The sequence below is a fragment of the Phyllostomus hastatus genome, unplaced genomic scaffold (genome assembly GCF_019186645.2).
Source record: "Phyllostomus hastatus isolate PE091 unplaced genomic scaffold, TTU_PhHast_1.1 phas_scaffold_193, whole genome shotgun sequence".
Lineage (NCBI taxonomy): Eukaryota > Metazoa > Chordata > Mammalia > Chiroptera > Phyllostomidae > Phyllostomus > Phyllostomus hastatus.
The window spans coordinates 7,555,301-7,568,927 of record NW_025334015.1 but is presented as its reverse complement, the minus strand read 5'-3'; the positions used below and the strand labels follow the sequence as shown (position 1 = coordinate 7,568,927).

Below are 13,627 nucleotides of genomic sequence, written 5' to 3'. Positions count from 1 at the left end.
CAGCTCCCCCACCTTTGCACATTCCCGCCTGTAGCCTGGTCTAATGTGAGACCTGGGACCCTGTTCTCTTGGGCAGGGGACCCCAACCCCTGGGCCATGGATTGGTAGTGGTCCATGCCTGTTAGGAACCAGGCTGCACAGCAGGAGGTAAGCTTGAATGCAATGCACTTGAATCACCGGGAATCCATCCCCCTTTACCCGGGTCCATGGAAAAATTCTCCTCCAGGGAACCGGTCCCTGGTGCCAAAAAGGCTGGGGACTCCTGCCATAGGGCTTTGTCAGCCATGGAGGCTGAGCATTAGGTGTGTCCTTCCCTTAGGTGACTGCACCTGGGAGACTGTTTTCTAGATCTCTTCTTCTGGTCCGGCAAAGGTGCTTTTAGGGCTCTTTGAAGTCCTTAGTCCATGAGACAGAGGCAGCTGGTAGCTTGTCTGTTGCCACCCTCCCCCGACATGGACCCCTCCCAGCAGCTACTCTGCTTTGTTATAGAGAAGGTGACAGCATCGGAGAGGACTGCCTCGGTCAGTAGACCTCCTTAGCAACAAACAGGTTGGAGACATCGCGCTCTCCTGAGAGGGAGCTCTTCAAACTACCAGCTGTCAGGCAGACAGAAGAAGAAATCTGAGAGGAAACACGCAAACAGTGGAGGAAGGCCTGGGAGCTGCGGGAGCTGCAGAGGCCCCAGGGAGGCGGGTCCTTCCGCTGGGAGTGTTTGTCTTTCTGGGGGAGACACCCGCCCCCCGAGGTACCACATCACGTAGATTAACTATCAGGAGAACTCCAATTACCTCTTCTGCAGTTAATTATTCTCATGCTTCCTTGTAACGAGCGCTGGTTCCCGTGGCCCTAGGGACTCCTCTCCCCACAGGCCTTCAGAGGAGGGGCAAGCAGAGGGGCCGCACAGCTGCTCCAGCCGCATCTCTGTGGGTTCCGTTCTCCTGGTGCTTCGTACCAACCTCTCAGGTGGCAGAGGATATGGCACTTTGTACCTGGGCAGCTGCTTCCTTGGGAGCACGCCAGCCACTCACCCCCGTCTCCAACTACCTCTCAGGCCCTGGGCAGTCATCTGAGGCACAGTGGCACCACCAAGAGCCGATGGCATGTGGCTGAGCCAGGTAGTGAGAACAATGGGAAGGCCCCTGGACCCCAGGAGCCTGCCCTGTCACTGGGGAGTTCTGGCTTTATCAAGCTGTTCCTCCTTCCAGGGCACTGAGGGGGTTGGATGGACTGGGCTGTGTCTTCTAAGGACAGGAGAGGGCCGCTATGGTTTTCAACAGGAACACTTCCATTTGACCGCTCTGTCCATCCCCCAGTATGGAGCCAGATGTGTCAGTCTCTGCAGTGAGAACGAGAGTGGAAGGCAGCCTGCCCGGTGACTGATCAGACCCGTCGGGCGCTGGACTTCACATCTGCTGCAGGTGAAACACCCGCTGTACTTGGGCCAGGCTATGGTGTTGGTCTCCTGAGCTGTGAGGCTCTCCCCATGTCAGTGATGTTCAAGTCCTACACACAGGCTGTGCTTTAGAGAGGACAGAAGGGCCCGGGCCTGGGGGCGGGGTTGAAACTGGTTTTCCACCAGGTGTTGGCACTGGAACGGACCCCAGGGATGGATGGTGACACAGGGTGACACACCTGCTGGCCTCCCTGAGGGGCTCGCCCGTGCATGCACCTGCCAGCCCGGCACCTCGTTCTCGGCCATCTGGGGGCCTGGCCTGGGCAGAGCTTCCGGAAACCTTTTGAGCGTGGCACAATGTGCCCACTGTGCACCCTTCAGCCCAGTTTACCTGAGAGAGACCCGCACTTCCGAGTGTAATTGTGAACTGTGTCTAGATCAGACAACAATTAGCAGTGACCCCCACCCCCGCCAACTAATGGCCTCCAGGCTGGATCTAACTTCTCCAGGATGAAGCCTCAGGTATGGGCTTCACATGGTTCAGCTAGTGAGGACAGAATTGGAGACAAAAAAGAGAAGAGAAAGAGATTATAAGCAGAACATTTGTTGGAATCCCATTTCTTCTCCCAGCCCATGCATGCCAGGGAGAACCTCTCTCCCCGTCCCCCAGGGAAGAAAGTGACAAGCTTTTGTGCCTTTTACAACCATCCATATGTAATTTTTTGAGGTAACCTCTGGTAAGTTCTTCATTTTGGTTCTCTGGTCCTTCTGGTGTCCAGGATGAAGTAAAGTCTTTTATGTGGCATATAGTGTTACCCGGAATCACCAGGGTTCCCGGAGGAAAAGGTGGTACACTCAGTTGGGTAATTTGAGGAGAGTTGAGGTTAATAAAGTGGATACTTACAAAGGTGTACCTCAGTGAAGGCAAACTGCAGGGGGTAGTCAGAACCGGGGCTGGTACAGGGGGGCATTTTTAACACCTGCAGGTCTGAAGGGGTAAAAGGAGGAGGCCTCAGCTCCCACCAGAAGGAGAGGGCTGTGTGGACAGGGCTCCAGGCCAGCAGCTGTGGTCTTTGAGAGAGGGATGTAGGCGGCCTGCAGCAGATCCTCCCCTACTTCCTCCACCTCATCTCCTGCCACTGCACTCCGAAGTCCCACTCTCTCTGCTGGACACGGCTGGAAGCTGGAGGACTGGGAGTCTGGTGATGGGACCCCGTGCAGCTCAGGTCAGTCTGCAGTGGAGCATGGGGATGCAGATTGTACTAGTTCAGTGGCTTCATCTCTTATGACTTTCCTCCTCTCCCAAAGCCTTGTTCAGATTCCCATCCTTCTGCAAACGTGTTTTCACAGCTCCATGGTGGTGCTTTGCTCCTGTTCTCCCCTCACCTGACATGCCCTGTCCTGTCCTCTGCTATTTAGCAAGCTCCTTCCAACCTAAATGGCCTCCTAAATTCTCCCAAGATCCAAATCGCCCTGGAAGTCACCAACAGTCCTTGGCATCCAGAAGCGCATCATAGTATGCACTTCTCACCCTGCCGGAGTGCTGCCTGTCACGAGAAGACATAGCACAAACAAGCTGCTGTCAGTACGCACCAGGTGGAAGCAGGTCTGGAGAACATTTACGGAGGCTCAAAAATGTTTGCAGAAAAATGGTAGTTGAGATACAAAATAGTATTTAAAAGAGTATTGATAGAGAGATAGGAATTTGCCTAACAAATAGTAAGGAAGAACATTCCAATGAATTGGAATGAATTCTAAAACCAAGCAGAGAGCACAGGTCCCAGTGAGCAGAAGTTCAATAGGCCAGATACTCATCATGCCCGAAGCGGTGTGGGGTGGGAGGTCATTTGCTGGAGCCCAAGGTCAAATGGCAGGTGACACCCAAGGTGAATTCCCACTGAGCTCTCTCTCAGCACTTCTGGGCTCTCTCCCCTAGGAAATGTTGGTCTCTACAAGGGGGTTCTAGAGACCCTTATCTGTGTTTGGATGATATTTAATATGTTAGGGAAAAAGTGGAAAGATGAGCCTCCGGGTGTCCTGGCTTTGGTCACCTAGGAAAAACACGAAGGCTCTATTGATTCTGTCTGTGGTCGTGTGACATGGTCAAGAGGCCTCTTTGCCCAGATCATTCTGAGTTCAGAGTCCTCCCTCGCCACATGGGTGTAACACAGTTATTGAATAAAGAAATGGCTGTGGGAGCCCTGGTGACAAACGTGATGTGACCTATTGAGCAGTCCCCAGCCTCCTTCAGCATGTGAATTAGTATTGGGTTTTTGTCACCAGGACAAATCAAAATCCTGTGCTTTCATTTTAGCAAAGTCATGGCCCTCCTAACTCAGCAGAGTTTGTTTTCCGATTATGCAACTTTGACTCAGACGGGAAGGACACATGGGCAGGTGTGCTTATGGAGAACCCTGCTCAGAAAGCCACAAAGCCAAGCCTTTTTGTCATCTCTAAGAGAGTAGGGATATGAAGGGGATGCCTCTGCTGTCCTGATGCCCACAAAGAGCAGAGGGAGCTGTGTGCACTTGTGTTTGTAAATTCGAGTTGGTGGGGCATGCAGAGTAGATAGCCTCGTAGCCGGGCCTGCACTGCCCACAGGCCCCATGGCCATTTCCTTCTCAGCAGGTGGTGAAAGTGGAGATTTTAATCCAGGATTAATGGGTGGACAGATATTTAGTGAGTGCTAACTTTGTACTCAGTACAACGTTGCATAGGGGTACGAACGGAAAAGAAGGCATGGCCCTGCCTTCTGAGAACTCAGCATCTACTCAGCGGTGTCACATGTGCACACACCTAAGGTGGGAAAGCAGTTGTATGATGGATTGTGCAATCATACTGTTTGCCGGGTGTCTACTACATACAGAGCGACGTATCTACAGGAATCGTTCCCTATAATCTTCTCATTAACCCGAAGCAGGAGGACAAGTTATTTCCATCACAGATGAGTTAAATAACTCCTAATGAAGTGAGAAGACTTGAGGAGAGGCCACGAGAAGAGAGCTGGGACTTGGATTCCCGCAGTCTAGCTAGAAAGCCTGTTCTCTTTCCTCTTCCCTGCCCTCCTCCAGGCTCCAGACCGCTGCCGGCTGGGTGGACTCCGAGTGCAGCACGTGCTTTCGGCTGGGCCCTTCACCTCTATTAAGAGCCCCAGGCATGATCGGCCTTGCCAGAGTGCAATCGGTGTTTTTCTCTCTATGTAACCCAAGGCCTTTTTATAATTATCAAGATGATTTTAGATACCAGTAGGGTCAAAATGAGCACCCCCCAGTAGTGAAGGCTTCTCCTCCAATAAAGAGTTAAGGTGCAGTGATGTCTGGATTTTCGGCAGGCTGGTGATGAAGCAGCCTGGTTTGCCTGTTTGTTGGTTTCCCCCAGAAGCAGATCTGGAAGGTGCACCTGCCAACTCCACGAGCTGGGTGTTGGTATTTCCAAACCATCCGCTTGGTAATGTTTCTCTGTGAAGCTTGAGGGGAGGGCTGGGCACAAGCCAAACGCTCAGAGGAACTAGGCTTAGGGGCAGCTGGAACATTTCTGAGCGATCAGAGGAGATTGTGACCAGGTGCTGTGAAGGGTGGAAGCACTTATTTCACTGTAGTCTCCAGCCTGGCTTGAGATGTCTTGCTTTTCAAAAGCAGTTAAAGGGCCATTTGACGGAAGGAATGGTTGAATTTCCCACTGCCTGGATCCATTACAGTCCTCAGACCTTCAGGCAGGTGTGATTAAGAAAGACCAAGTTTGGATTTTTCCCTCTTTCTTCAGTAACCTTTCTCATTATTTCAACACATTTTTGTCTTCAGAAGAGTCCAAGCAACTTTGGCTCTATTTTTTTCAGCTTCCAGTGCCTCTCTCTCTCTCTCTTCCTCTCTCTCTCTCCATCTCACTGTAATCTCCTCCCAAACCCAAAATAACTTGAGACTCGGGTGTCCTCGTTTTCATGGTTTTATCTCTGCGGCACTCCTCCTGGGCTCGAGTACACATTGTTTGCTATCCCTCTGTGTGCAAATGCAGCAAGTGTAGTAAAGCCACTATTGCTCAGCCAGAGATCGAGGACAGAGAGGGCTGCATTTTCAGTGTTGGCACAGTCAGTGCAGCTGCAGACAGTTGCAGGTGTGGCAGCCCTCTCTACCCTATGCAGTACTCAGGTGCAGGGTCCAGCACTGACACATATGGCTTGGTCCTCCCTAGTCAGTTACGTAGGAGGTTTTCAATCATTGAAAAAAGTGTGCTGATGATCCATGCAGGCTGGACATCTTTGATAATCTGTTCAAATATGGCAGGTCTATTTTGTTTAAGAAGAAATTTCTCCAAGAAAAGGAACAGAGTGCAGACAGACACAGACTGAGAAGGGCATTGTGGCTCAGCAGTGGGATGGTAACGAGAATCCCTCCCAAGGCTCTGAGTGTCTGTCTGGATCTTGCCAGGATTTGCAGAGGTCAGGCCCTGGACTGTCCCTGGGGGCGCACCCAGGAGGGGCAGGCTGCAGGTGTGGTGAGAGGGGACCCTCGCAGAAACACAGAATGCTGAGGACCATCTCCTGGAGGTGGAGCAGGAAGTGATTGGGAGTGGCACGGAGGCTGGAGGGGGGAAGCTTCCCAGGCAGAGGGGTGTTTAGCATTTGGGGTGTTGGGAGTTCCAGACCTAAATCCAGAGCCATGAGTGTGAAATAGTTGTTTCCCTGTTTTTTTGTTCTTGGTTTTATTTTGTTTTATTTGTTTGTTTGTTTTGCCTGTGTGGCAGGATGGGCAGAGAGGAAGCTCAGGGTGGGAGCTTCTTATATCTCAAGATTGTGGGGGAGGGAGGTGAGAGACTTTCAAGGTCTGGGCAGGGCCCTTGCAACCCATTCTCTCTCCCGTTTCCCTTCCTGTCGGCCTCATGCTGAGCTGGGACCAGTTCCCTGAGGACAGGCAGCCACTTCCCGCCACACTGCCCTGGGTTAGTCAGGGAGAGCTGAGTTTTGGCCTTCCTTGCTCCCCGTGAATCACCTTCCTGAGGGAGATACAGCACCATGGTGCATTGCAGGAGTGATTTGGTAGGACTGGGTTAAGGGCAGTGTCTGCATGAAAGGGAGCCTGTTGACTGAACCCCCACCCCAGACTTCTACCCCCACCAACCACAGCATTGGCCCTAGCTTCGAGAGCAATTATGCTCATTCTGCCTTTTTTTTTTTTTTTTTGTTAAGCCTGGGAGAATTGTCTCCTTTGTATTGTTGTTGAGACTCGATAAATGATACGGATAGATGGGGGCAGGTATGAGGAGGTGACAGGAGCTGGCGGCCAAGTTCCCTTTGTGATCCATCTCTACAGAAGCCAGCATTAATGCCGTGGAGACTCAGCAAGACTGATCTCCCGCAGTGACAGTTTGGACATCTATACATGACCTTGGATGTGCCCAAACCACAGCTGAAGCTATGCCAGCGTTTCAGTGTAGTATATCACAGAGGCCGCCTAACTGTGCTGAAAGTCGGCTGCCTTTGGAGCATTCGTGTATTTGCAAATGAATGTCTTTGGCCCTGGTGATACTGCTTCCGTACCAGTCAATTTCCAGTAATTAGACACAAGGAAGCCCAGGACAGTCCTGTGTTCAGCAGGAGGCTGTGCAATGTCCCCATTGTGGACATCAGGAACAATGACTCAGGTAGTTTATAGAGGTTGGTGATCAGCATTTCCTGCCCCACGGCCATTCACCTGGTATCTGGGCAAAGTTTCAGCAGTTGGAGGGAAAAATAACTAGGGCTCTGCCTCCCCAAACAAAGTGGTTATAAGAAACTTCTGTCCTGTAAAATAATGGAAAACTGTTTCAAACAAGAGTCACTTCTTCATGTCCACTCGCTCTACTGCTCTCTGTTTACCAGAAACCAGGTTTCTAAAATAATGGTTTTTAAAGTGTGGTCACCAAACTAGGTCAGGGCCAGTCACCTGTGTTCATCTGAGCTTCAGGGTGATGCCGATGAATGTTGATTTACATGTTATAGAGCCTTTGGGAGTCTGATAAGGACATTGAAGACCACTGAATTTGAGGGGAAAAGAACAACAATTCTAGTTCTGAATCTTGGTTCTGTAGCTTAATATTGGTGTGGTCTTAATCAGTTTGGATATTTCCTAGTCTCAGTGAACCCCATTTCTAAACTGGCAATGATAAGTGAACTCAAATGATTTTTTGAGATCATAAAATAGTGTATGTAATAGGTTTGCTTGATACAGTAATAGCATATAGTAATATGCATTCAATAAACATTAGCCGTGAATATGAGTTTCACCAATTTCTCTGCTTAAATCCAAGTAAAATTTAGGGTAGGGACCTCCTTTAAGGTCATTAATACAAATAACATCCCAGGTACATTGCTAGCAAAGCGAGTTGTGGAGTGTGTTGTTCTTAAGGGATTTGAAACCGCTGTGGTTCCAAGCCTACGTTTCAGGCGTGGCAGCCAAGAGGAGAGCCGCGGGTCTAGCGGGGAGGTGTGGGAAGGTGCGTATCAGGTGCTTCCTCTGTCACCTCGGCTGTGCTTCTCTACCTCTGCATGCTCTCCGAGTGTGTGCTGAGCACGGTCAGCAAAGCCAAAAACGAAGGCTTGGAGTACACTGCAGACCAGCCCAAACTCCACGTACATCTGGTTACCTAGGCATCTTATTAAGATACTGTTCCAGCTCATTACTTCTGCAGTGAAGCCTGAAATTCTGCATTTCTAACGAGCTTCCCATTGATGCTGATCTGATGGTTTTCTGACTACTCTTTTATAGAGTGAGGTCCTTACTCAGTGCTTCTCAAACCTTAATGTGCACACAATTCCCCTCTTGCTTTATGCTACTAAAGGAATGGTCCAGGGACCATCAGCATGCACATCCCTGGGAGATTACTGAAAATGCAGACTCTCAGGCCCCCCCAAGACCTACCAAATCAGAATGTGCATTTCAGTAATTTCTCAAGTAGATTCATAAGCACAGTGAAGTCTGAGATCCAGTCACGTAGTGTCCTGCATTCAGAAGGACCCCACCCCTGGTTAAATGCTCTGCCATCCCCATCTTCAGTCGTTAATAATTCTTGACCCAAGGGCTCTGCCTTTTCATTTCACACCAAGTCCCACAAATTAGGCAGCTGGTTATAGGGATGCATCACCCTGTACTGGTGTTTTCCATACTCTGGTGTGTACATGACCTAATTGGAGTATTAGTAGGAGTTTCATATTTTGGGAGTTCCTGAAGATTCTGAGTCAGTAGGAAAAGAGAAACTGTAACAAACCCCTCATGTGATTCTGATGCAAACGGCCCACCCCCATTTATAGACGTACTCCCCTGATCGTTTCCTGGGTAGGTCCTCCAGCACCTCCATCCTGTGTTGTTCCGAAAACACAGCAAGCAGCAGAGACCCTGCTGGACACCTGAGCTGAGACATTTCTGGTCGAGCAGTTTTCACCACAGGAGCTCTCAGCAAGTCTCCCCACCTGCGCCCGAGAGGCCCTGCAGTGCTCGGGTGACATTTACACAAGTGTGAGCGGAAAGGATGCACAATACAGGATATCTCCTCTCGAGAGGGACCACCTAGGGAAGCTGGTGTGCTCAGCAGCAGCTCGTAGGCTTTTCATGGTCACAGACCATTTTGAGAATTCCATGGAAGCCGTCAACCCTCCCCACTGAATAATCCCCCTTTGCATCCTGAGGAGCACACGGGACTAGGAGTTAGACAACCTGACTGAGGCGTCTGACTTCACTTCCAAGCTCTTTAACTGGGGGCAGGTCACCGGACCATCCCAAACCCCAGAGTCCTAATCTGTAAAGGGGAGACGGTTATCGATGCCACAGCTTTATTGCGAGAATCAAATGAGATGGTGTGAAAGAATATATAAATTTGAGGCACCGCTGTACATACTGTGCTGTGTTGCTATTTCCAGCATTATAGCTGGGATCAGGACACGGCGTTTGTGAATCCAGCCTAAGGCCGCAGAACATACTCGGTGTGCCGAGAGCAGGAAATGAATGCAGACAGATAGATGTGACGAGGGCTTGGCGAGAGTAGCTGGGAAATTTGAAAGTGTAGGAAAAGAGAAAGGAGCTTCAACATTTTAGGAACTCCAGATGCAAAAGTAAAAGAAAGAACATCTATTTTTACATGTGCAACCACTTTTGCGATTTTGGAAAATGTGTCTAGTCTCGCAATAATCGAACATTTCTGCCCTTGAATATAATGAAGTTAGGTAGCAATGGTGGTAGCTCATATTTAGTTTTGACTTCAGAAGCCTTCTGTCAGAATTTGCTATTCTGAGATAAGAAAAAAGTGTTTAGTAGCTGAAATGTGGGTCTCTGATCTAGCACATATTATCTGTGTGACTTGGGGAAATATTTAGTTTCTCTTTTCTTTAACTGCTTTTATCAGTAGAACCTCCCTCTTGGGTTGTTGTAAGTACTGAACGACTTCATACATCTAAAACACCTAGAAGGTAATCTAAGGGATTAGCATCATCCACATCAGGACGTCCTCCAGCAAAAGGAGGCTGGTTGTGCTGGAAGGGCCCAGCCATTCTGGGTGTGGAAGATGCCTCTGGGTTGTGATTATGGATGGTTAAGACTATTGCAGTGACCCTGTACTCGGGTGGTTTCAGAGTACTCTGAGATATCCAATGGGCTAAGGCTGTAATCCCATAAGACTTCTGCTGCCAAATTCCAGCAAGTACTATCCATCAGGAAGCAAACAAAGGACATTTCTGTGTGTATACTGGGGTCAGGGATTAAAGATAATGCATAAAAACTCCTCCTGCCCTTGCCAGGGACCCCCCTCTGATGGCTCCCACTGTCCTGACTTGCCCATCTGGCCTTCCCTCCAGGTGCACAATTGACAACCGGGTCACCCGGGTGGCCTGGCTGAACCGAAGCACCATCCTCTACGCTGGGAATGACAAGTGGTGCCTAGACCCACGAGTGGTTCTCCTGAGCTACACCCAAACCCAGTACAGCATTGAGATCCAAAACGTGGACGTGTACGACGAGGGCCCGTACACCTGCTCTGTGCAGACGGACAACCACCCCAAGACCTCTCGGGTCCACCTCATCGTGCAAGGTAGGCGGCGCTGGGCGGGGTGGTGCTGGGCAGGGTGGTCTGGGTGGCGGCTGAGAGAGCCTGCGTTAAACTCCCTGACTGTGATCCTCAATAGGAACGAGTTCTGTTTGTTCATCAGCCAGGACAACTTGCTAATTGTCATTTTGCCATCAGATGCTAAATTTTCAAATAATTTTCCCATTGAATAGGACTAGGACTTTTTTTTTTTGCCTCTGTTCCAGTAATATATTTTCTCAGAAAATTATCTTCTAATTATTGCTTTGCTTGGCTTTTTTCTCCTCTAATTTTTTTTTTAGGTTCCAATTTTAAGCTTGCTTTATTCTAAGACCAGCACTTTAGGTCTGGCACTGTACACCTGCACACCCTCCCAGGGCCTTCGGAGGAAGCACAGCCACACACAGATGCTCCGAGCACCCGCTGGGACGCATCCTTCACACCACCTGCACCACTGCCTGCTCCCCTCATCTCCTCTCACCGCCCAGCCCTGGGCCTCTGCCACCACATCACACCCCCGCGGCCTGTGTCTGATTCTCCATGTTTTGGTTGTGCCCCTCAGCCCCAGCTTTTCAGAACTGTGTGTTTGTTCTCTTTCTGCATCTCTCTTGGTTGTGCTTTCTCCATGTGTTCCAGAGCACGGGAATGGTGCTTACCCTCCCCACGAAGCAGAACTGGTCTGGGGGCATTCACACAACACTTAATCGTGTGGACAGATCCCTGACTAGGTAGTAAGAACTCAGAATCCCAGACGACTGCTTTTGGGCCGGAGCCTTTGGTCAAGTGCCTGACTGAGCCTCAGGGTTTCCTTCTGTGCAATGGAATCAGTGTTGTGAGGAGCCATGGTGAGGATTACGCTTTACAGGGACTGGTGTGTGAAGTACTTAGAAAGGGGCCTGGCACGTATAGATGTTAAGTGTTAGCGATTTCAAAACACACTGTTGTTATTTTTTAAAATTCTTACCAGAGGATATGGAGGGTATGTCTTTTATTTATTTGAGAGACAGAAAGAGAGAGAGAGAGAGAGAGACAGACAGACAGACAGACAGACTTATATAAGAAAGAAGTATTGATCGGTTGCCTTCCATTTGGGCCCCCACCAGGGATCAAACCCACAACCTATATTTAGTGTATGGGATGACACCCCAACCAAATGAGCCACCTGGCCAGGGCCACTATTGTCATTATTTAACTCTTTAAGATATCTTCCACATTGGACTTAATACTGTGCTTTTTTATCTCAGGCACCTAAGCCCTTGAACAAGCAGAGCCCGGCCCCTCTGTCCCTGTTTCTTTCCCAGTCCACTCCTCAGCTCCCTTCCTCCAGCTAACTGGCAGGTTCAGGCAGTACACGTCTCTTCCGGAGGCTCCTTCAGCCACCCCTTTCTCTCAGAGTGTCCAGGGAAACAGTAAGGAGTCTTGGTTCAAACAACAAGGGCCAGGCGGTGACTGGAGAAGGCAGGGGCAGATGAGCGGGTAGAGTGAGGGGGGAGCCAGCTGTGAGGGGGAGGGCGGGAGTGCAGCTGGGATGGTGGGCACGGACTGTGACCCACGAGGAGAAGAAGCCTCAGCTGCAGTGAGAAGAGTGTGGACACTGGCTCTGGTCACAGACGAGGCCAGGGGGACGCTGGAGCCCCTCATGTTGTGTCAAAGCTTGGTCATACTAAGTTGTGTTATTTTTTTTTTCTTTTTTAAAGATTTTATTTATTTATTTATTTTTACAGAGAGGGGAAGAGAGGGAGGGAAAGAGGGAGAGAAATATCGATGTGAGAGAGAGACATCGATGGTTGCCTCTCATACACACCCTGACTGGGGACTGAACCCACAACCCAAGCGTGTGCCCTGGCCAGGAATTGAATCAGCGACCTTTTACCTTGCAGGATGATACTAAACCCACTGAGCCATGTGGGCCAGGGCTATTTTTTTTCTTAGTCTGTATTTCCAAAAGGACATTATGACGGCTTTTTCTTTTTCCAGTTGTATAAATGAATATTTTTCAAACTGCCTGGTGCAAACAGCACTTGTTAAAGGGAATAGAATCGCATAGATGATATCAGAGTGTATTGCAAACAGCAAAGTAGGTATTATTACATAAAATTTTGTGTCACTGAAAGTTTTTAATGGAAAATACATTTTTCTATCATGGATAGTTGGCCAGAAAGCCTTGAGAATGACTATTCTATGAGGCGTTTCCCTGAATGCTCCAGCAGCATCATTTCCAACCTACACCAGGCAGTGCCTCTGAAACCAGCCCCCAGCCCCGCCCCATACACACACCTACAGCTGAGAGCAGAACGCTTAGTGTTGACAAAGACACTAGGACGTGACTAATGCAGACATTTGCTTCAGGAAGCAGGGCTGTTATAAAACTGATAAATGGAAGGAACCATGGAAAATTCTGAAGCCTCCTTAAAAACAAAGACCACATTTTTATAATTTTTTTAAGCCCACACTCTCCTGCCCTAAGCACCCGGTGAGTGCCTTATACGAAGTGAACATTTAGTGAGTGCTTATTGAATCCAATGGCTGGAGTTACGGCCCAGAGGCCTTACACAGGCTCAGAGAGAGAAGGCTGAGTGTGTGTGTGTGTGGCGGGGGAGGCAGGAGGGGTCGAGGGGACAGGGTCTGCATCCATTTTCACTCATGTCCAAGATAATGGAAAACGTCTAATCCCCAGCTCGGTGTTTCCATCCGTGAGTTGGCTAGGTGCCCTCTTAGCATGACACACCACCTCAAGTATTGGAATCTCATCTTGGGCTAATTTTCGAATGCTGATGGGTGTATTGATCTGGAGACAAGCCGGGTTAAAAAAGGCACTGGTCTTGTACATAGACTCAGCCCAGGCTAATCCGCTGTCAATATGCCCAGCCTGAGCATTATTGACACTTTAATGAATAGAAGACCATAGTTTTTCAGAGCCAACCTGTCCCCCCTCTTAAAAGCAATCAGACAAACTAAATACAGCCAGGCTCCCCTGTTTCTCTATTGGAAAGAGGATACATCACCATCCAGGACTTAAAAAGTATATGTATTTATCTTGGGATCATTTATTGTACTGAACATCAAGCCTAATTCCCCTGGTAGGAGCTGACTGAGTTCTGTCGAAATCGCTGTTTAACCCCGAGCAGAATGCTGCTGGAATGAAAGTCAGGTGGAGCTGGTTTTCACAATGGCATTGTGATCATTAAA

At 49.3% G+C, this 13,627-nt stretch overlaps 1 protein-coding gene across 5 annotated transcripts in view; it reads left to right on the top strand.

The window, feature by feature from the left end:
* Positions 1 to 13,627, top strand: part of NTM (neurotrimin) — a 939,739-nt gene that overhangs the window by 742,850 nt on the left and 183,262 nt on the right. For all 5 annotated transcript variants that reach the window (XM_045860340.1, XM_045860344.1, XM_045860343.1 and 2 more), the window contains one exon: positions 10,212 to 10,444. In XM_045860340.1, coding sequence (XP_045716296.1) covers positions 10,212 to 10,444 — 233 coding nt within the window. The remainder of the gene's footprint in view (positions 1 to 10,211; positions 10,445 to 13,627) is intronic.